This window comes from Macrobrachium nipponense, chromosome 1 (genome assembly GCF_015104395.2).
Source record: "Macrobrachium nipponense isolate FS-2020 chromosome 1, ASM1510439v2, whole genome shotgun sequence".
NCBI lineage: Eukaryota > Metazoa > Arthropoda > Malacostraca > Decapoda > Palaemonidae > Macrobrachium > Macrobrachium nipponense.
Genome location: NC_087200.1, coordinates 126525201 through 126550347, shown reverse-complemented (window position 1 = coordinate 126550347; position 25147 = coordinate 126525201). Strand labels below are relative to the sequence as shown.

At 37.5% G+C, this 25147-nt stretch overlaps 1 protein-coding gene across 1 annotated transcript in view; it reads left to right on the top strand.

Annotated features, from left to right (window-relative positions):
- LOC135219607 (coiled-coil domain-containing protein 93-like) overlaps positions 1 to 25147 on the top strand; it is a gene marked incomplete in the record, with an annotated part of 427141 nt that overhangs the window by 190306 nt on the left and 211688 nt on the right. The window contains 3 exon segments of the mRNA XM_064256502.1: positions 3062 to 3103; positions 8307 to 8363; positions 8839 to 8940. Of these exon segments, the coding sequence (XP_064112572.1) occupies positions 3062 to 3103; positions 8307 to 8363; positions 8839 to 8940 (201 nt within the window).

Here is a 25147-nt window from a genome sequence, read left to right as displayed (position 1 = left end):
ATGAGAATGAGTTGTTTATCTTCCTCTTCTATGTCGTCACTATTATTGCTGTTTTCTTCACTCTCCAACAACCAGGTAGGTACAGTGGAACCTCTACATACGAAGTCCCTATGTACGAAAAATTCAGGTTACAAAAGCAAAACCGAAGAATTTTTTCCTTCTGTGTACGAAAATAATTCAGGTTACGAAAGGGTAAAGTCCGAGATTCGCCCAGGCCGCCAAGAACAATTTTAAAACTGGCGCGCCGCCAACTCAGTAGACTCGCCACCATCCTCCCGCTCTTCCATTGGTTCCTGATGCTAGTCACCACTGTAAGATCCTGCTCTTCTATTGGTCAGCATCTGTCCCATCATGCCTCTATTTAAAGGTGTTCCTTGACTATTTTTTGCGGCAGCGTTATTGTAAACACCTGGAATTCGTTCGTTCACATATATTTCGTTTTTTAACGTAAATTCATGTTAGTGATTTCGCTTTCATTGTACTGTAAGTTACCCCATCATGCTGTGTGTGAACTTAATGACTTACATTATTAGCCATGGGTCCCAAGAATGTTGCTGAAGTTCATGGAAAGAAGAGGTTGTTTTCTATGGAGACGAAGATGGAGACAATCAAGAAGTGTTAATGTTTTCTGCCATTTGTTAATGTGTTTTGTTAAGTTTAGTGTTAATGTTTTCTGCCATTTTTTAATGTGTTTCATGAAGTTAAGTGTTCATGTTTTCTACCGTTTGTCCTCCCCCTCTGTCGCCACTTTCGGACATCACCTCACTCGAAAGGTAAGGTTCCACATTTTACTACATATGTATGTACGTACAGTATTTCTTGTACCCTGTACACTAATACACTTTATTTACAGGTACAGTAATGGTTAGGTTAAGTATTGAATGGTCCAAATTGTTGTATTTCATTGTTTATTGGTCAATTTAGCTTTATTATAAAATTTGCTGTGGTGTTTTTGTAGGGCTTGGAACGAATTAGGCAATTTACATGTAAAACGTAGTTCTAGATACGAAAAAATCAGGTTAAGAAGGCCGCTTTGGAACGGATTAATTTCGTAACTTGAGGCACTACTGTATATCAATACTTGTCTTGGATGTAGATATAGCAGCAGCAGATGCACTAGGAGTGGGTGTGAGGTTAGATAAGCTCATAGCCTGGGGGCGCTGCGTCAGATGAGACAGGTGCTCCATCCTCACCAACACTCCCTTTCTCTCCCTCCTTCACTAGTGCCACTAATATCATCGCCTTCTGAACTCTTATTAGAGCGAATTTTCTTCTATATTATCGCAGCAAAACGTTTTGCTTGTCTTTTCCTCTTTGCCCTGATGAAATTCTTGCCAAAAGAAGAAAAACAGATGTAAAACACAAGTAAATGTCAGATGTGAAACTGAAACATGTACCCTCTATGACGTTTCTTCTCGCACCGAGTGACTATTGCTCAGTCATTTCCTGTCTTGTGACTCATGGAAACTCTACAGATGCCATTGCTCATAATTTGTTTGATTTGAAATGTAATAATTATCCAGATTTACGATAACAGAAGAAATACTGCATTTGGCTTATTGAGTTACTTTTACTAATTACACTGTAACTATGAAAGTAAGAGGAATTTTGACAAAATATTTCGTATATGCATTCTTCATTACCATATGAAGTGCCATGAATTTTTTCAGGATTTTGCGATTTTTGCCCTATACCACCATATATTGGCCTCCTGGCTTGAACCTCTTAAGTAGGTTGAGGGTCTGGTACTACATACTACTGATAAAGTGAGGTTTATGGAGCTACTTTCAGTCTTGAATTGTTCGTGGGTTCTCCACAAAAAGAGAAAGAATGTCTAGTAACCATGGTTGGAGAAGCCAAATTTGTGTTCTTATGGTGTACATTGTTAGATTGGAAGAAATTTGTTAAACACTGATCTGATTAAGGAAAATGGCAGAAATGCATATAATGTACCTTTGGATTGTCCTAGGAAACCAGAAAAGCATTGCATGCACATTCTGTCTGGTTTGACAGGGTAACACAATTTCCCTTGTGGTTATATAAATATGATCCCTTTTATGCATTGGTATAATTCGTAATATGTGATCTGAACAGATTTTTTTTTTTTCACATTGCTGATCTCAAAGCACTGTGTGATAAGGTTAGCTGTGGCATCAATGACAGAGCACTTAACATGCTCCATGTGCTAGTCAACTACCTCTGCAGTATTATAACACTAGCCCTAACAAGCTCAACAATCATAACATTTTCAAAACAGGGATATGCATTACAACAAGTTTTCTTGGAATAATGAAGTTTTAGGCTAGGTTTAAGCTGCTCGTATGTTGGAAAATGATTTATAGGCCTAAGAAAATAATCTAAGCCTTCTGAGATTAATCTCTGTTACTAATGAATTTATTTGTAGAGATTGTCTGTTCTGTGAGGAATAAAAGATGAGGATGATTTTAATAATATGTAGAAGATGGATATCAACCGAAATATCAATTAGTATTAATATTAAGGTGTATGCATGACTTTTTAAACTGGCTTAAAAGATGATTTTCTTAAAAGTCCTGCTTGCTTTTGATGTATAATTTGTTCATTCATAAAGTAACTAGAAGTGCAAGAATGTGTAGAAAACTTCATCTGCTTTCTGGCCAAAAATTGTTTTATAGAAATGTGAATACTAAAGAGTAAAAACAATCAAAATATTGGAAGCAATATTAATATTATATGACAAATGTTTTAGTTTTTTTACTTAACATTTGAGTGGAGGTTTGATGATGACTTTTTTTCTGGTCAAATGCTTCGTTGATGATTGAACTAAAGTTTTGAAAATGTTTTGTACCTCATTTTTCCAAAATTTGGCTAAACATGACATTTTCTTAGTTTTTAAATATATAACAGATTTGCATTGAAATATAATAGATAAATATAGAACATGTTATAGTGTCACTTAGTAAATTTTTTACTAAATCCTATGAAGTCATGTAGCATCAGTTCTGAGCTTAGCTGTACATCAGTAAGTATCCAAATAGTTTTACCATGAAAATTATAATTTTTCTATTTTTTCTATTTGCAGACCCAGGAGGGCCAAAATGATGATAACAGTGCAGAGAAAGAGGTTTGTATGTGTTTTTGACAGCAGTCGGCCAATATTTTGATTGAATACTGTTGTTGGTGTACCATACATAGCATGTACTAGTTACCTTTAGAACTTGACTAATCTTAGTTGAGATATCAACTGCTGGCTGTGCATTTTAAAGTTTTCATCATGGTTGAGCAATTATATTTTGATTGTTTCCCTGTGAATTTCAATTTTTCTTTTATATATATGTATTGATACTAATTTTGTGAGCAATGGTATGAAATTTATGAGCATTCTTTATTTTAAGTCACTTATGACGAGATATTTTGGCATGTTCTTTTGACACTTCAGAAAGTCTTGTGCAATACCATTTTGTAAAGATACTGTTAAATGGGACCTTTTTTTCTTGTAAGATTTCATAGTCTTGTAAAATTCTAACCTGATTCTCCAAGGGGAAAACAACTAGATTCACGTACCAAGGCATCTGGAGTTGTGTAACTTTACCATATTATATATCTAAATCTTTTGGTGTTTTAGTTTAAGGACTTTCCAGGCATCTGTTCTACAAGAAAATAATGATCTCTTTAGGAGTAGTGATATGACTGTTACAAAGGAATGCACAATAGATTATGGAAAATTATGCAATTTTGAGTCAGACGTTAGATTGAGTGACAAATCATGTATAAATATTAGGGCTGAGGGCCTACTTCAAACCAGGAAATAGACAAACATTGAAGGTTAGCTTAATTAATTATATTTACACACTTTACCACATCAGAAGAATATTAAATTGCATTGTTTGTATTTTATAATACTATACATAGGTAATAATATGAGACTACATACAGTATCATTGGATGCATTGAAGTAAAGCATAACTTTTTAAAAGAGCCAAGGAAAAGATTCATATTGGTTAAGTTTGTATTTTATGATTGTCTCTCGGCGCTCAGGCAAAGTACTAATAACCAGATGTGCCATCTATTAATGAAATAAATAACTAAGTCTAGTTCACATATTTAAGTCAATTTTCAATTTAAAAACACTCAATATAACGAAAAACAACCTTGTCACATATGAATAAAGTTTTTAGAGATTAATTTACGCTAAATAGAAGCAAGAAAATTGTTTTGAATTGAGTTAAATACAGCAAAATAATCTTACCTCCGCCCTCAGCTGATTTTTTCAAACCAAAGTATGATTGGTTTGCTTGTATATTTTATGATACAGTACATAGTAATATAAGATTACTTACAGTATTATTGGATACTGTGCAGTAAAGGATAACTGTTAAAAGAGCCAAGGAAAAGATGCATATTTGTTGTTTCTATTTTGTGAGACTGTCTCAGCACTTAGCCTAAGCCATTGATAACCAGACAACAGTGTTTTAAACCCTATGGAGAGTAAACCCCAGTCATGAATATATTGAACAAGCGCCGTAAAAGTGAAATACCGCTAACTGTTACCAACGCTTATGGGAGGGGGGACTGTGTATATATATAATATTCAGGTAGTCCCTGGTTATCAGCGGTCTCGCTTATTGGTGATCTGGTTTTATGGCGCTGTCTAGCAACAAGGATAATTGAATTTTTGGTGCAGATTCTCACTTAGCAGCTGAGGCTCAGTTATCAATGCTACTGAACCTCGGTTATCGACGGTGCACCTCGGTTATACTTGCTAATAACCAAGGATCAGTGCCAATAATTGGGTCCTGATGCTGTTATCACCAATTTTCAGTTATCAGTGATTTTTTGTTATCGTCATGCTGTCGGAAGCTGAACCCTTGCCGATAACTGGGGACTGTCTGTATATATAGGTACAGGCAGTCCCCGGTTATCGGTGCGGGTTCAGTTCTCGGAAGGCTGCTGGTAAGCAAAAATCGCCCTTAACCAAAACTCTGCGATTTATGGTGCCTATGGCACCAAGTTTTGGTTAATGGCGCCGATAACCGGTTAATGGTGCCTCTGTTAGGTATGTTATGGCACCATAACTCTGTTATCAGTACCTTATGTTACCAATAATCAAAACTTGGCCCATTATGATGCAATAAATCGCAGATTTTATGGTACTATACAAGCGGCCTAAAACCAGATCGCCATTAACCGAGTCTGCCGATAACCGGGGACTGCTGACACACACACACACAGTGGGACCCCCGTTTTCGCGTTCTTGAGATTTGCAGAATCAGGTATTTTTGAATTTCTCTATGGACCACATATAAAATTAATTCGTTAAAGGATTCAATTTTACTGGAATTTGGTACTTGCAGTTAGGCACTGCTGGATTTTTGTTTTATGAAAAGGTGATGACAGATGTCTTTGAGTAGACCCAAATCATCTTACAAAAATATTGAACACTGATGTGCTGGTCCCAGCAAATCTACTCTGAACCCATTTTTGCTCTGGTTGGTCTTAACAGAAGGAAATGGCAAGTAAGAAGCCAGGGACTCCAAGACCTCCTGCTTACTCATTGCAGGTTCCCTTGGGAGTTTCATTCATTTGTCAGCATGACAAATGGCTAACTTTTATGTATATGGCATTGGCTGTTTCAAAAAATTTAGTCATTATTTACTTGGATTTTTACATCTTTATTGTTTCTTTCACAAAGTTGCAACCAACATTTGGATTAAAAACTAAGCTTAATTCAGGCCTAGTTACCACTCAGTGTTGTAAGAGTACTGTTTAATCTTAACTGAAAGATGAGTGAAGTAATATCTTTGATTAGTGAGACATCCTAACATTTGGGGAATTTCTCCATCCACCTTACCAATTTTGTTTTTTATCACAGCTCATTTTGCATTGTAGAAGAAAGACTGCATTCATTAATTAGTACTATATTGATTTCAATTACTGTTATACCAGTTTTTTTAATGTTGTCATGCAGTGAATAATCACTGCTTGATTTTTAGATAAAATACTACTGTTTGATAATCATACTGTATTTGGGAGATTGTGTTTGGGTTATTGGGTGTGATTATTCCAGGGAAATTTATGCCAGTAGGAAGAATTTGAAGTTGGGGAGTATTTTGTGTGGTCAGCCTCTAAGTTAAAAAAATACCAGGAACCAAATAACCTGGCAATCCATGGTCTTCAGCACCTGTGACAAATGCATTACTGTTAGGTGGGCTCCTCTGATCAGCATATTCACCACCTTGTTAGTTCTTTCAAACATCATTCCCATTTTCACTGTCCACACCATGGAATTTCTGTCATTGCCTCTTTGATTCAGTCCTGAAAATCTTTGCATTTATCAAGGGTATCATAATTCCAAAGTAGTAATGAAAAGGAGATTAGGATATTTTCTCACACAAATATATTTGATTTTACAGCATATTAGTCAGTGCACTTAACTCCCATTCATCATGGACTACTTCTAGTGTCCGTAGTTCTAAAGTTTTTGGATATTTTTCTCCAACTTTGAATTAGAGAGAGTGAAGTGAAGAGTTACTGTCAGATATCCCTTGTAAGGAGTGGTTTAGCAAAAGTGAAATGAAGAGTGTATTATGTTGTATGGGTGTATGATATTAAACATTTTTGTCATGCGTCATAGGTACAGACCTCATTGTATGGGGACCCCCCTTTGAGTATTATTCTTTTTTGGGGAATACTCTTTCAGAGTACTACATATTTTGAAATTGCAAGCCATTAAGTCACACCAAAATACAGCATAGGTTCCCTTCATTTGATAAGCAATCAGAATTTAGCTTTTCCACTCATATTAAGCTCTAAGCGCATGATGATGTATTTATTTTGTTTTTAATTATTGGATAAATATTTAGCTTATGAATTGCATTCATAGTCACTATTACGGTAGTGTATTTAAGCTACTTTTGTATGATGTTTATATAATAGTAAATAATGTATAAAAGTTTCCAAAAGAGATAAAAATGTATGAAAAATGTCAATTTTAGTCATTTTTAAGGCCTTTTAAGTAAATATACTTGTGACCGTCTTACATTTTTTCTGAAAAGGATTTGGTGTAAAGAAATTGAGCCTCCACCATTCTTTTTTTTAAGGTGTGGAGGTTTAGTCAGGCGTTAGACACTACAGAAGGGAAGTGTTAACGATCTATTTTAATGAACTGATGTAATTAAGTATTGAAGATTTTCAGAAAACAGATCAGTGCTGAGTTGTCTTATCAGACTTTTGGAAGATCTGTTTACGAATGTTTAAGTGCTACATCTTGTGAAGATTACTTTTATTTTTTTCTCCTTTTTTTCTGTGCATGCTAACCCTACTAAATATGTTTAGTCCTTTAGCTGTCCCAATTGCATATCTAAGACAGTTCAGCATTTTTTCTCCTTCAGAGTTAAGGGAGAAATGAATAATGGCCAGAAATGATCTCTGTAATTAAGTATTACTAGGATAGAAATTTTGTTGAAGAAACTCAGTCAGTAGTATTTATTTTATTTTCTTTTTTAACATAATATTTTCCATAACTGTCAGAATAGGAAGGATCACTATTTTTGAATGGGAATAGGATTTAGGTAATAGAAAAATTATCCTTAAAGTCAAAAGGACAGCTATATAGCAACAACTTTCATGCTATATAGTAGATTCTGTTGTTTGTTCTGATGTTTAGAAAATTAAAAAACTGCTCTAAAGTTTCCTGATTGCTGAACAGATAAACTTGGTTGCAGGTAGTACATACAGAGTAGGTTTTTTTATGGAATGTGTTATTAACAAAATAAGTAAATCCTTTACTGAAGTGCACCCAGTTTTTAATAATTATTGGGGGGGGGGCATTTTTTTTATAAATTTGTTTGCATTAACACCAGTTACGTATCTCCTTAGTACAGGTCACAAATAATACAGGCAGTCCTCGGCTTACGGCTTTCCGAGGTTACAAAACTTACAGTTATATTCATCATAAATTATTTCCAGGTTTACGATGCATGTTCCAGGGTTCAGACGTGTACGATGCTGATCTGATGGAAGAAATAGGACTCCGTAAATGCAAAATAATAGATATTTGAAGTTTTTTCAATGAAAATGCAATAAAAATGCAGTTTACATAGTTTCTAATACATCCAAAGCATCAAAATTAAGGTTTTCTAAGGATTTTTTATGATTTTCTGGCTTACAAAGATCAGCTTACAACGCTTCTCAAGAACGGAACCCCCGTCGTAAGGCGGGGACTGCCTGTAGTGTGCAACAGTTTTTTCTTGATTTCTTTAGTTATTCTCTTTGTATACATTCATTAAAACAATTACCCATATTCTCATGTCATTCTGTTACCACAGCAAGCTGCACACATGGAAAAGTTGATGCAAAACATGGCTGTAGCCGAAAGTGCTGAGGTAAGTTTTTTTTTTCATCTCATATTATATTTCCCTTCATCATAGATGCCCTGTTGAGCCTTTATTTTTGTCTTTAATGAACCTAGTTTACAGTTCAACATAATTCTTAACTGACTTTACTTTTTTGAATAACAATGAAATCAATGAATTATTTAAATTGTGGTCTGTGAGTTGATTCATATTTTACTCCTTAATTGGAACAATTTTATAATTTACTTTCAACTATCAATTTGGTATATTTTTGTGCTAGTTTTGACAATTCATATAAGCATATAACTTTCTGAGAAAGGAAATTTTATGCAAGAAAATTTGAGAACAACAAATTTTTTGCTTACTAAATTATTTTTTGTTACATAGTATATTTCTGTGAAATGTACTTTCTCATATTTTATATGGGGGTTTGTTTACATAAGCAAAATAGAAAAATATTTGTAAGTTTTATGTTTGTTTTAGTTATCTTGATCTTATGTTTCAGGGAAAACTAAATGCACAGCATGTTGGCAGCATCATAAGTGGGAGGGCTAAAGAAATAGCAGTTACCTCAAAACATTACTTGGAACTCCAGGAACAGATGACGGTAAGATGGGGCTCCATATGTAGCACTGTTTACAACATTCTTAGTCTCCAAAAGCAGGTGATGTTAAGACATCTGTCTCCTTACAATACTATATAGAACCTCTTTTTATATATATATATATATTTGTCGTATGTTACCCTGCACATGTAAATGCAGTGTTAGGTGAATAGAGTACATACAGTCACCCATCAATTAACGCGAGGGTTACGTTCCTCGAGAGTGTGCGTTAATTAAAAACGTGTTATTTAAACCTTTTTCCCATAAGAAGTAACAGTAATGGGGGGGTGGTTTACATTCCTGGACTTGGGGAACTCTGTATCGCATTATTAGTATACAGCATTCGCGTTCTCTGGATTCGCGGACTCACTCATTCGCAGATTTCTCTCTAGAACATTTCCCTGCATTATTCCTGGAAAATTCACCTGTTCGCGGTATTTTTCTATGAGAAATATCCACAAATTCCTTTTTTTTTTTTTTTTTATTATAAAATGCACTTTTTCTGATAAAAAAAAAAACAGGTATAAAAATTTTTATTGGGTTTTTCTTGAGTTTAAGCTAACAAAATAGGAGGTTTAAAGCATTTTTATAGGGGTTCCAACTATTCATGGTGGGGGTCTGGCACACATCCCCCGCGCATATGGGGGGACCACTATAAATACTATGTAGGTCAGACAGATAAGAAAAACAGAACAAAATCTTTTGCTTTATTAATAAATACAGTACACAAATTGTTTTGCTTATTAGTAAATACATACATTGCACTGTGCTCTGTCTTTATGTCGACGGCTGTCATCTGCAGTGTGTGCCACCCTACACCTTAGCTGTCCCTCCTCACTCCCTCGCTCGTTGTCTTCTTCCCCGCTCACTTTTCTTCTTCTGATTCTTTTTCTGATTTTTTTTTTTTGTCTTTCATCCTCCTGTGGTCTTGGGATTTTCTTTCAAAATTGCTGATGCTGATGTGCGGGCAATTTGAAAAAAATGCTCAGGCTCCAATTTGCGTTAAAGCAAAATTTTTGGTTTTTTAAAACTTTAAAATATTTTCTAGGTCGTGTTAATTGAGACTGTAATCAACCCTTAGTTGACGGGCATGCTCACAAGAGTAGCAATGCTAATAGGGTTTGGGTAGATGACAGTGACTCATGGTGAGTAACAGTATTATGTGCCATCGACTTCGGGGAATCAGGTGGGAAAGAGGTGCCATTATTTCTATAGCCCATAAATTCACTAATGGCATTTTTTATACTGTCTAAAATCAACTGGACAGCTCATGAGAGAATTAGTTGGGAGATTTACTTCTAGGAAGGATGCAGTGGCTCTGTCTCACATGACATCTTTTTATAAATGAGCTCATAAATATACCAAGGAGTCGCTGTTGGTTTGAATTCTTATCTTTTATGATAGTATGTCAGTTATGAATGTAATTTTGCAAAGAAAAGTGTAAAGTAATATTAGAAAAAACTTATAGTCCAAAAAAAGTTATTGTATCTTTGTTCTCGGTAATTTTATTGCTTATATTTTTTATATTGTGTGAGCTTTAATTATAATTTTACAAAATAGAATAAATTTATTCATAAGAAAATCATGTATAACATCGTAAAATTTACAATTGTCTTGTAAAAGGGTTGTAAATAGTCACTGTCAACTTCTCATGGAATGTAGGCAAAATTTTTTAGAATTTCTTTCCTTACACCATGTGCATTTGCATATCTTCTCTTTCCATTGATGTTTTTTTTTTTCTGAAATTAGCTGAACTCAAAGCTTTGCCAGCCTAGGGTGCTGCATATTGATTAATTAACCCAGCTCCTAGGGGTTAATAAGTTACAGAAGATTTTATTATGGTTTTTAAGTTAGAAGGAGTCACATTGTACCACATCGTTTACTGCTGTGACTATGTGTGAATCTCGGTTATGGGTTTTGGTTATGATTTTAATTCCATCCATTATTTGAATACATTATACCCTTTCAGGTAAAGTTGGCTTGGGTCTATTGATTTCAGTGTAACTGATTATCTTTTTGAACCACTTCCAGTTGTATACCCTGTATTCTGTACTTGTCAGATCTATTTATCTTACTTGGATTGTACTCTCTCTCTCTCTCTCTCTCTCTCTCTCTCTCTCTCTCTCTCTCTCTCTCTCTCTCTCTCTCCAAAGTTATTCTCTATTTTTCTGTACATAGAGGAAAGAAATAGAGGAGTAAGCTCTTTCCAGTTTTAGTTACAGTGCCTAATTTAAGTGCCTTGAAAATATCAGTGAGCTTCAGGCCCTATTTTGTTTTTTGGCTTTGCACTAGTGGCAGCGTCTCTTTTCCTTCATTGCATAGAGAAAAGACTTAGAATTGAAATTCCTTCCCCAGATTTGTGACAGTGTCTTATCTGCTTGGGTAGCAATGGAATAATGGCTGTCTTATGTCCAGTTAGAACTCTTAAGGGTTTACCTGGACAGTTGTAAACCTGTAAGAGGAGAAGTTACGGTAAGAATTTATCTGTGGTGTTGAAAGGCCGAACACTCCTACATTCAAGAAGGTTTAAGTCAATGCACACAACGTTGATTCCAGAGTACATATTTTACCTTTTTTTTTTTTTTTTTTTTTTTTAGAAATCCTCATGGCTTCCTTACCATAAAAGTGTCTGTATTTTCTTTAAAACCTTCTAGGGAAGGTTTTATTGCAGCTCATGAGAGTTATAACTATTTTTGCATCAATTTTTTTTAATGTTCAGTTTTAGCATGAGGTGTTAAGCCTTAGTCCTATCCTATCTTACCTTACCCTATCCTATCCTATCCTATCCTATCCTATCCTATCCTATCCTATCCTATCCAATCCTATCCAGCCTATCCTATCCTATCCTATCTTATCTTTGTGGCAGGGACACTCTCCTGAACCATATATGATAGTAACCTTGCTTCGTATTGTTCTTTAGTTGTTAGGAATCCTGCTATTGAGTTTGGGAAGCATGAAGGTACACATTGGTGCATAGGAGCACACCTTCATATACTATATGGAGGAAGTAATTATCTATAGTTTTGGACTGTCAGTTATGGGCTTTTGACTCAGGCACAGGAATTACCAGTACTCTACAAAATAGAGTCCTTTTTTCCTGTAATTATCCTCTAACAAGTCTTGCTATGAGGACCTTACACCCTGTTGTTGTTCCAATGTCTTGTGACAGTACTTGCCAGTAAGGATAATACATCAGGCAGGAATGTTGAGAAGCTCTTTCTCCCCATTAAGATAAACTTTTTGATAGTTTAGTCACTGTCTCATCCTCAGGGGTTTTGAGGACTCAACAGCAACTACCAAAAACAGGTTTTTCCTACATCAAAACCTGTATTTTTATAGCGTAGTTGCTGTCTCGTCCTCAAGAAGATACCCTTCCATGGTCTATCCAGAGCTCCATGGTGACCAGACCAATGTGAAAGAATTCTCTTTTAAATGATCTTGTGGCAGGGTATTGTGTCGTAATGATTAACATTAACTTGTGATATAGTATAAATGGACTCTGTATAAGAGGGTGCTTTCTCTTATCCTCAACGAATGCTGAACCCAGTTTATGTACATCAAAACCCGCAAGAAGAAGTGACTATGCGCATGTGCGCTGTCATATTGTTCACCTATGACCAAAAACAGGCCAAGAAGCCATTCCTTTCTCTTGTCGGTAAAGTACTGTGTACTGAAACCAAAGCTCTGAGAATTTTGCTCATCACTTATTGATTTCATTACCGATGATGCCCTGTTATCCTGAGTCCATTTATACTATATCATGTATTATAATGTTTATCATTACGATGCATGGTCACATTAGTCTCATCACCATGGAGCTCTGGATAGACCATTGAAAAGGTAACTCCTTTAGGACTTAACTGCAACTACCAAAAATAGGTTTTTCTTATCTCAAAATCTGGTTTTATATTGTATATAATATAGTATATATATATATACATATATATGATATAATATATTATATATATATAATATATTATATATATAATACTATAATATATATATATCTATATACTATATAAAATAAAGTTTTATTTTTTTGCCACGAAGGAAAAAAAATGAAAAAGCGAGATAGCCAAGTACTTTCGGTCCTGTTCGGACCCTTTACTGAGGCAAACTGTTTTTACAAAGAACAACATAGTCAAAAGAAGGCTTAATATACAAACTGACACTACCAGATTAGCCATAAGGGCTATTTCACTCTACAGAAAGGAGGAGTCGCCAGAGGCTAGCCACACCTTGAAGGATACCCGCAGTAAACAAGTGATTCTTCCAGAAAACAGTACATTTTGAAAACAACTAGGAGCATATACAATTTAATATCATGAATTTTTACACAAATTTACCCAACAAAAATTATTATTAATGAAAAGACGAAAGAAAATATATAAATATGTATATATATATATATTAATATATATATATATATATACGTATATATATATAATATATATATATATATATATATCTATATATATATATATAATATGTCTATATTTTATATATATATACATATATATATATATTACTATATATGTATATATCCGCTCAAGAGAAAGAGAGAGAGAATATCGAAACCAGAGAGAGAGAGAGAGAGAGAGAGAGAGAAATAATAACTATATACATGTGGGACTAATTTATTAGTTGTTCATTTATTTTGAGGTCCTTCATAAAACATTTCTTTACAAATATAAGGGGTCCAAAAATGGTACATTCCCAGACTAAGATTTAGGTTGTTTTAATAGTGATTTGTATAATTGCCGATGCCAGTAAATTTCTTGAAACATAATCATTAGATCTAGCAATTACCGAGGTATCACCCCAATTAATACAATGAGATTTTTCACTCAGATGGATAAACAGTGCATTTGAAGTCTGGGCTGTTCTAATTGAATACATATGTTGCTTTATACGTACACATAAATTTTTACTTGACTGACCAACGTAAAACGAAGGGCAATCCTTACAAGGAATTTTGTAAATGATGTTGTTATTTGTTACGGGACTATTCTTAATTAGCATATCTGTAATGGTATTGTTATAAGAGAACACTACATTAACATTAAACGATTTTAAAATATTGATTTTATGGTTTCAAATCCACGAAAAATAAGGTAAGCTAAGTACATTAGGCATTTCTTTTTCATTAATAGCAACATTATAAAACTTTTTGTGAGCTTTTTGATAACATAAATCAATTAAATGAGGTGGGTAGCAGAGATCGTTTCCTATCTTTTTTATGTATTCTATTTCTTGGTCCAGATATTGTGGACTCGTGATACGCAAAGCGCGTAGGAACATAGAAGAAAAAATTAAAATTTTAATATTAAGATGGTGGCCAGAATAAAAATGTACATATGTTAAATTATTTGTGGGTTTTCTATAAATACTGAATTTGCATTGGAAAGATTCTCTATGTATTAATACATCTAGGAAAGGGATGACATTGTTATTTTCAATTTCAACAGTGAATTTTATGGATGGCACTAAATTATTCAATTTAGACAGTAAATCAATTACATCGATACCACCAGGTAAGACATATCGGTACGCTACTACCATTATCCCTTGTGATCTCAATTGTTGGACCACTGATTCCGCTATTTTCGTGAACACCCTGGGGGCTACGTTCAGCCCGAAGGGCATCACTTTGAAAGAGAATGCCTGGTCTCCCAACCTGAAGCCTAGATATGGGCAGAAGTGCTCGCGACTGGGATATGATAGTATGTGTTTGTAAGATCGATAGAGGTGGTGACGGCCTCACGGGGAAGTAAGGTCCGCACCTGCAAGATAGTCAGCATTTTGAACTTGTCGCAACGAATGAATAAGTTTAGACGGGACAAGTCTAAAATTATTCTTCGTTTTGTTGAGCCTTTCTTTGGCACGCTGAACAAGCGTCCTTGAAACTTTAAATGTTTGACTCTTGATACTACTCCTTTCTGAAGGAGCTCTTGTGCGTACTCTGCCAATTCCTTTGTTGGTACTTGAAGGAATGTCTTGGATAGAGGGGGACTTTTGATCCAACTCCATCCCAGCCCTTTGGACACAATTGCTTTTGTGCCCCCCACTTGCTTGAATCCCCCAACCCAATGTCGGCGAAGAAGCAAAGAAAAACAGCCTCCTCCTACCTACCTAAGGGTTCTCACTGGGTCTGTGCAGGACGTGCTCCGCGTCCTCCACGGAAGTGTCTCCCTCTGTTGGGTGTCCTTCCGCCGCCCCTCTGGCGAAATGCACCCCTAGCCCTGCTTCCCCTTCCAAACCTGTTGATGGCTTGGAATGTCTGACCTTCAAAAACAGGATTGAAGGCTGGGGAAACAGTGTAGGAGGTCGAGGGCTGGTTCTGGGACGTCAGCAGGAGGATGAGCTGGTTCTGGTTCTTTGAAGTCGACAGTTGCACGGATTGTGAAACCGGGACTGCCTGAACGAACTGTTGATGCTGTGGTGCCTGGAAGGTTGAAAACTTCTTAGGCTTCTTCACTTTCTTCGAACCAGAGGGGGTACTTTCTGGCTTCCTCTTGCCAGTAAGTCCCCAGCGGACCCTAAGGCTCTGGTTGAGCCTGGTCGCTTCGTGATGGACCTCGTTTACTGCAGACTCGGGAAAGAGGTCAGCTCCCCAGATAGAGGACGAGAGCAACTTGTTGGGCTCATGCCTTATGGTGGCTTCCTGCAGGACATGTTTCCTGCAGTTTCGCCTTGCTACCACGAAGTCGTACAGATCAGACTGTACGGTCTGCGTCTGAGCCTTAGCTAGAAGCTTGAACAGAGGCTCCGTACCATATGTAATGGCGGCAACCTCTGTCATCACTAAGGCATTAAGAGTCCTCCCTAACCTGATCCTTGCGTCGAACTCCGCTTGGATCAGGTTGTCCGGTAGTCTTGGGAATCTCTCCCCGAACTGTTCAATAGCACAGTCCGGCTTGAGCTTCCCAACTGTGAAAGAAGCTGGAAGGTCAGCCCAGAGATCCTCAGAAGCTGGGAAGAGCAGGGACGTTGGGTCCGACTCCCTCAGCTGAGGCAGAGGCTCGTCTTTCATGGCGGCCTGGATAGTCACATCTGCAATTTTTGTGGTGAAGGGGAGTGGTGCCTCCTCTTCCGCCACAAAGATTGTGAATGGGCTTTTGAATGCCTGAAATTTGGTGTTAGTACAGTCCCATTCTTCAAGGCACCTTACCCATTCTCTCTGGGCTTGCTCACGACTGTATATTATAGTTTCTTTTGGGATCTTATCTTCCCTGTTTAGAGCTGCCTCTGTCAACCTAGCATACCCCATAAAAGGTGGTTGAAGATTGGCGGGGTGGAACTCGAAGTCCTCGATGCGACGAGTTCCACAGTTCGGAATAGAAATCATTCCATCCTTGAAGGGTGCAAAGGCTGCTACCCTCCAAGGATTGCTCATGGTGAATGGGGGAAGAGAGTTATAGTCCGGCATTGGGGCAACTCGGCGCCTGCCAAAGGAAGAACTGCTGGGGGATGCTCCCTGAGTCCCGCCAGCAAGTTTTCCTGGTTTGTCAGCCGATCCGAGATGTTCTGGATCGACTGACCAGATTGTGCAAACGAGGTGGAAATTTGGGCAAGCATCTGGTCGAGCCTGTCATTCATCATGGCCCCCACCATGTTGCCCACCTGTTGCATCATCCCTGCTGTAAAAGTGTCAGGGTCGAAGGGGCCAGAGGTACTGGTCGAAGCAGGGGTCTTCGGACGTGTTCCGGTGGACGTTGAAGGTACCGGCTCAGAGGGGTCGCGGGCCTTCTCTTTAGAGGACTTGCCCCTAGACCCTTTAGAATGCAAAGACGAGGATGACTTCGCTTTCTCTGCTCCGGGATGGTGAGCCGGAGACTTATGAGTGGTTGAGGCCGAGGTCTTCTTAGAAGACGACCTCTCAAGGGTTTTTTGCTCTCGTTGTCCTTTCACCTTAGGGACAACTGAGGCGGGAGATGTCCTGGCCGGAATTTCCGATTCAGAAAAGCCTTGAAAGGATGTGGAAGAAGGAACAGGAGATGAAGATCCAGATGCGCCCAAGGGAAGCCCTTGAGCGCCCAATAAACCTACCTCAACTAGCAACTCACCTTCCCCTACCGTCATTGGTTCCACATTGATGTCCAGGGTGGCAACGTCTTCGGTGATCCCTGGGGCTCCCTCCGCCAAGGCCTGCGCCACTTGCAGTTGGATGGCAGCGGTACACGGAGCTGCCGCTACAGGGTCGACGTAGCCGGTCGACTTGCCGCCTGGGAAGATGCGGACAGCCATACTCTTGTCCAAAATGTACGGCTGCCCTTTGGGCGCGTTCTTCCCAAAACCTCCTACCCAGGCTTTCAGGGTAGCCGACGCGGCGTCCTTCACGGCGGTAGCCTGAAATAAAGGGTCATTGTAGTCCTTACAACGAAGCCCCGAAGATATATCGTTAACACTTATGACTACAAGTCATATTTATACATATTGGACAGGTTTATCTGACAGTATACACTAAGAACAGAGACAATACCTACGTTGTTATATACTTACTTCGGTAGAAAACTGATCCACTAGCTCATAGCAAATGGAGCAGGCTTCATGATGCCACACAATCAAGTCGTTGTGGCGGACGGTGCAGGGAGCGTGAGTCCGGCAGACCTCATGACCGCAAGGGTCCTGCAGAACGGCGTTACATCCTGCCTCCTGACAGTTGGTAGCCTGTAAGTGAACAGATACATAAGTATCGGCAGTTACTAACAGGCTAACCTATTAGGATATGAAGCTCCGCTGCATGCCGGAGTGGAAAAATTTTTTGTGGCATAATCCTCTCCTGTACTCCGTGTGAGAGAGTCTATAGGACTCGGTAAACTGACTTGAAAACTCTGGTACACCGGAGCGAAGATTTCTGCCAAACCAGATACCTACTCAAACACCCATAGTACACCGAGGTGAGGGTATCACAGCGGAGAACGTGAGAAGATTACCCAATAAATAAAACAAATTAAAACTAAAACAAAAACGAAACGACAGTGTAGGCAGAGCATAGCTCCGCCGTAGAACCCTTCCGCCAACCAACGGGGCACACGGATGGTGAGCGGGTGCTCCGCCAAAAAAGCGAGAGACAACAACAAAATACACAGGAGAAGCATGTAAGGTCTACTCTGTTACCCCCCCCAAAGAGCTGGCGGAGCCAGCAATACGTGTAACGATGGGGAGGGAAGAGGAGAGCCAACCAGAGAGCGCCGGAGAGGACCCAATGTGAGCTGGCGGGGTGGCCAACCCGACCTGAACGCACAAGGTACTCCCCATAACTCACAGAAAACGTGACTAGTCCAACACAGGACCCCCTAAGTCCGAGACTCCCGTATCCCCCCCTGGGAAGGGAGGAAGAGGGGAGGGGTGTTCGGGTGGTTGCCATAGCGACCGTGAGCGAGCGAGGACTGTCCCTCCCTCCACGTGGGAGGAGGGAGAGGGGGGGGCCCTGAGAGAAGGACCAAGGCGATCAGCTGGCCCGACGCGAGCGCAGGTGGACCACGAGGCGATCGAGACCACAAAATATAGCCTAGGCTAAACTGATCGCGTCTCAACATGCAACCCATAATGAATACATCGTAATAAAGTGAAAGGAAGGAAATCACGATTGGGAGAAAAAGAAGGACGTCCAGGAGAAGTAGGCTAGGCTCCCCGAAAGGAGACGAGCTAACAACTCGGGAGCTGGCCTCTGCTGATACGTAAAACGGAGGGCGACGGCCAGGATGGCTGGACTAAAGAGCAATATAGCAAAAAATAATAATAAAAGACCCACACGCCTAAAACCTAGACAAAGGGACATGCATGCATGAACACTGAGCTAAGGCATAGGCAAAAGGATTTCCGAATAGTACGATGTAAAGCAATAGAAAGGAAGCAGGAACTTCCGTACCACGTGAAATAAATCGCATGATAAAGGCATATACACAAAAAGGAATAGCTACTACTGTATGGGAGACCGAAGGAGCAAACCAAAACACGAGACGAGCCGGCATGGCGCGCCTTGCGCCAGACCAGGATGACCATTAATGAACCTAAAAAATGGTTAAAATGGATCCTGGTTGGCTTAAACTAGTGTATAACCTTTCGGGGTACTTAACTTAGCTGCAGCGATAGCTTGAAGTTCCATCGTAAGTGAAAAGGTAATCCAAAAGCACAGAAAACACAGAGCAATGGAAAACACGTGCGTGCGGAAGTTCGCTAACGAAAAGGATGGCCACGAGAGGTGCTGCAGTCGGCGTGGGAGGGTGTGTAGTAGTAGTTGCTCACGCCGTCTGTGCATCAACTCTCTCAGGGAGGGGGATTTTGGTGAAGGAGTACTTTAAATGGCAAGAGATTCGTGGTAGTGGTCTCACTCGCCCTTGTACCATACCGACACCCTATTTTTATTTTGGGTGAGCGAGTCAGTAACTCTGACATCCCCCTATTTTTGTTTTTCTCTGGTAATATTAGTATCATTTACCTAGAAATAATGAACTTAAGGGATTATTTCACGAAGCGACACGAACTGAGCCCAGAAATAGGATAATCTTCTAGCACCAGCTGGAAACCAGTTAAAAACAATCAATGATTGTAAAACAAGGAATCTGTGGCATTTGGCAACTCTTGCGTATACGAGGCGGATGTTGGACATTGACCAAGCGCGGAACCCCATGATGCACCAGTCTTTCTTTTACCGCCTTGGAGAGTGGTGTATCACTTTGCCCTCCTTTTCCAAGCTGGTCTTTTTATCGTAGCCTGTGCTTTGTTCCTTTTTATTTAGCCCAGAAGTTCTGTGGATGTCAACATTTTTTAGACAAGCCTTCCTTGTTTGCCATGTTGACCTTTCTTGGGACAAATGCTTTTGCAGTAGATACGACTTTTCCTCTGCATTGTCATCGCTTGTGTTAGGTGTGATGGGCTGGTCAGTCTCCTAAAGGAGTATTGCCCCTTCAGAGAGACAGGACCCCTTACTTTGGTTTTGTGTTTTACTTTCGTTTTTTATGATAATTTCGAAACATATGTACTAACATTTATGTTTTTATGTATCTTTTCACACACATCTGGGAACTTTGTAATTATTTTAGTCTTTCAGAATGTGTGTGTTTCAGAATGTTCAGAATGATTTTAATAGTGGACAATTGCGATCTTCCCTTCTGCTGGTACAACTCTCTTCCATCTTTCCCTCCAACCTCACGTAATTATGTTTATTTTAGACTCTCAGGATACAATCTTCTTCCTGAGGGAGAGATAATATTTTGTTTCTTTACAGACTGCAGTTGTCAGCCATGTTTATCGTCTGGAACTCTGGCAGCAGCGGTGGTTCCCAGAACTTGGGAGCCCTTTTCTTTGCTTCCATCTGACAGAGATGCCAGTTCACTAATTTTGACTACTGTGTTTGTGCTGTGAAGAAGTGAGACTTTGAAGCAATCAGTACTGTTGGCGGTGGGTCCCTTGCTGTTTTCAGAGCCCCTTCCAGCCGAACAATTCAATGTTGTCATGCGGGGATACCAACCTTACGGATTGCTTTTTATATCTTTGGCCTATGATGTTCAGCTAGGTACCCTTTTGTCTTATAATATAATTGTACTATTTTGTTTTATGTTTTCTCCACTAGTACTCAAAATGTTCTCTCACTCTTTTTTACAGTAATCTGCTGTTGGCATTGTGAATGGGCATGTGACGCCATGGGTTCTGATGACTGTATAGCTGTTGCTGCTCTGAGGGACGATCTCCCCATATTTCTCTGACGATGGTTTTCCATGGAGATTCGTTGCTATTCATCACGTATACATGTCCTGGGGAGGCCATCTAGTTACTGTAGGAGGTGACAGAAGGCCCTTTTTGAGCCATCTTCACTGTCACTGAGACCCTTGACTTGAGCTACAGTCCAATGTTGTGACATCATTCTCATACATCGCTGCCTATGTCTGCTTAGTTGACGTCTCTCCTCCGCATGATGAGCAGTGACATGACTTCCATCTTCGTCCATAACGCCATAACTATTGTAACCCATCAGTATGATCTTCCTAGTGTTGGTTATTTGGATGTAATCCTGTGTTTGATAGTAGCTGTCCCAGAGTTTCTACTACCGAGAGGTGTGCATCACCATTTTCTCCACACGGCCGTGTCTCTTCGTTGCACATTCATGTTCATGAGGTTGGAAGTGAGGCTCGTGGAAGGAATGCATCAATGACTTTGCTATGTGGCTGTGCCTTCCGTATGTGTTCGTGTCGATGGGAGTTCTTAGGGTGGTTCTTCGCCTCCTTGGCCTGTACAAGTTCGTTGCATGATAAGATGTCTCCGATTTAGGGGGAGAAGGTAACATGGTCATGTACGTGATGAAGGTCCTACTCTTAACATCCATCTTCCATGGCAAGTTGGGATACCTTAAGCGCGAATGATCTTATCCCTGACGTTCCCATTTGTATGGCTCCACATGACACGGCTGTGTATGTGTGTCATCAGTGGTCCGTGTACGTGGTTCATTGTTCGTCCACGTACTTGACCCATCACTTGTCCGTGTACATGATTCATCACATATCCAGGTGCTTGATATGTCATTTCATCCCACGTCCATATACCAACGTCCACGGATGTGTAGTATGATGCCCACATCCATACACCAACGTCCATCGCCGTATAGCAATGTATACGGATGGGTAAGCATCCACATACATATACCATTGCGCACATCTGTATACCATGTTCACGTAGGTGGTTCATTGAATGGTCATGTTCAATGTTATTTTTACACCTTTGGCTTCAGCTTGCTGAGGCATTATTGACATTTAGAATTTAATGAATAAAGTACTTTTTTTAGTGAGTGATATTGAAAAGTGAATAAAACTCAAAACTTCTTTAGGCTTCTTTCTTAGCTATGACAGTCACAACTGACAGTATTGCATGTCTTATGAGATGTTTGTTTTTATGGAACACAGAAATTGCTTTAGGTTTTGTATTTTTCATGAAGAATATTTTGTATATATTCTTTATAAACCATGTGATTTCTGTTCATGAAGCAGTTAGCATAATTATTCTATTTAAGTCCTTTATTGCAGGCTTTTACACTTAAGGAGTTCCCGCTTGCAATTTACCTTGCACAGCTCACAGTAGATTCTGCTAAAGATTCTTAGCCATTTGGCTCTTTGCTGGCTTGCTTACTGAGTTTTGCTTTTTATCCTTCCCTTTTTACCTAACTGTCCAAGTTATTAACTAGACCAACCATGCTCCAGTTTTCACCTAATACTTGAGGCTATATCTTTCAGGGGAAGGCTTATTAGAATCTAGGAGTATAATTCTGTGGTGTTTTAGCATTCTTTAATCCATGTAGTAATGGTTTTTTACAAGCGCATGTTAGTTGAATTGGTCATATGTTGATTGTCTTCATTTTTAAAAAATATTTTAGTTCTCTTATAATTTTGGATGTCTTTGCTGAATTTTTTTTCTTTTGTTTTATCTGCCAGGCAAGTAAGTGTTCTTCTCTGAGTGTGTCTAATGTGCAGGTATACACTAGACCTCCACTTTTTGCGGACTCATGATTCATGGACTTGCCTATTTGCAGAGTTTTCTATGGACCGTATACATATAGTACCCATTATTCGTGGAAAATTTGCATATTCGGGTTATTTTTCACTGAGAAATATTCACAAATTCCTGTATTTTCATATAATTTTTGTGATAAAGCTATTAAAAAACTCAAGTATTTGCATTTTCAGAGTTTTTTTTTTTCACGTATCAAAATAGGCAGTTCTATATATTTTCATAAAAATTCAGAAGTTTCATATATTATTTAGACATTGAAATCAGATAAGGTTTTTACCATTGCTAGTATGAATTCATTTTATGCATTTGAATTACAGTGTGCTTTCTTTGTTGCATCTGTATATTGTTTATGTATTGGGTTAGGAGGATGATGTTCTGCAGGACTCTGTGGATGTTCCCTGTGATTTAACTTATGTAGTTATGTTTGTTTTGTAACCTCCTAAAGGCAGTAGGAGGCAGCAAATTTTTCATTCAACAAATTCAGTCATCTTAATTGCTAGATACTTTTCATCTCATTGGCGTACTGTACTTTGTGGCATTATTTCATAAATCTCACCGTATGTGCTGAAACGACTTTGTTTTGTCATTTTCATAAGGCAAAAATAAGTCTGTTTAGTCATTTTCATAAGGCAAACACGTCCATTTTGACTGCTGAGGTGTGTGATGTCATGCAAGACCAGTGAAGGAGGCTGCTTTGTGAGCTAAAATTAATCAACTTTTTTTCATTTAGGTGCTATTTGTTTTTTATTGTCTCTTGTAGTTTTAGTTTTGTTTCTTCCTTTTTTTATACATATGAACATTGTCTTATGGAGAAGTTTGCTAGTCAAGTTTGTGGACTTTTCACTTCAAGTAGAAACTTCAGTTAGAATGTAGTTAAGTTGAATATAAATCCCAATCAATGACTTAATAGTTGCATATTGATTTAATTACATATTATGATGTGATGAAACTTATAATGATGAAGGTTGAGCAGTACACATGGGTGCCCACACATAGGGGCAAGAAGGGGCATTTGCCTCCCTCTGAAAATAATGAATGGAAAGATTTATAGATATATATGTATATATTATCAAATTTTTTTTATTAAAAAATAATATTATAATATAATATATATTATATTATATAAATAGACATGTAATATATATATATATATATATCGGATATATCTATATATATATATTATTATATTACTATATATATATTATATATCTTCATATAATATTCCATATACTATATATATCTTCTAATATATATATATTATAATATACAGTAGTACCTCGAGAATAATAAATTTAAATTTTTCATTTAGGGTGCTATTTTGTTTTTTATTGTCTCTTATGTAGTTTTTAGCTTTTGTTTCTTCCTTTTTTTTCTTTTTATACATATGAAACATTCGTCCCTTATGGAGAAGTTTGCTATTCAAGTTTTGTGGACTTTGTTTTTCACTTCAAGTAGAAAAACTTCAGTTAAGAATGTAGTTAAGTTGAATAAAATAAATCCCAATCAAGACTTAATAGTTGCATATTGATTTAATTTACCATATTTATGATGTGATGAAACTTATAATGAGAAGGTTGAGCATTACACATGGGTGCCCACACATAGGGGCAAAGAAGGGGCATTTGCCTCCCCTGAAATCATGAAAGATTTATATATATATATATATATATAGATATATATATATATATATATAAATATATATATATATATATATATACATGTATTTGTATATATATTATATATTATATATAGTATATATATATATATATATATATATATATATATATATATATACAGTAGTACCTCGAGATAAGAAATTAAATTTTTCAATTTAGGTGCTATTGTTTTTTTATTGTCTCTTGAGTTTTAGTTTTGTTTCTTTCCTTTTTTATACATATGAACATTGTCTTATGGAGAAGTTTGCTAGTCAAGTTTGTGACTTTTCACTTCAAGTAGAAACTTCAGTTAGAATGGTAGTTAAGTTTGAATATAAATCCCAATCCAATGACTTAAATAGTTGCATATTGATTTAATTACATATTATATGTGATAAAATTATAAGATGAGGTGACAGTTACACATGGGTGCCCAACACATAAGGGGAAGAAGGGGCTGCCTCCCTCTGAATCATGGAAAATTAGATTTAATTAATAATTATATAGATAATATATAAATATATATATATATTATATTAATATAATATATATATATATACATGTATGTATTTATATAATATTAATAATATATATATATTATAATATAATATATATATATATATATAATATTATATATATACAGTTAGACTGAGATAAGGGAAATTAAATTTTTCATTTAGGTGTATTTGTTTTTTATTGTCCCTTGTTTAGTTTTAGTTTTGTTTTTCTTTTTTTATTTTTTTACAATGAACATTGTCTTTGGAGAAGTTGTAGTCGTGTGGAATTTCACTTCAAGTAGAAACTGCGGGCTTAGAATGTAGTTAAGTTGAATTATTAAATCCAATCAATGACTTAATGTTGCATATTGATTTAATTATTAAAATTAATGATGTTGATAAAAACTTATAATGATGAAGGTTGAGCAGTACACACTGGGTGCCCACACATAGGGGTAAAAGGGGCATTTTGCCTCCCCCTTTTTTTGAAATCATGGAAAGATTTATATATATATATATATATATATATATATATATATATATATATATATA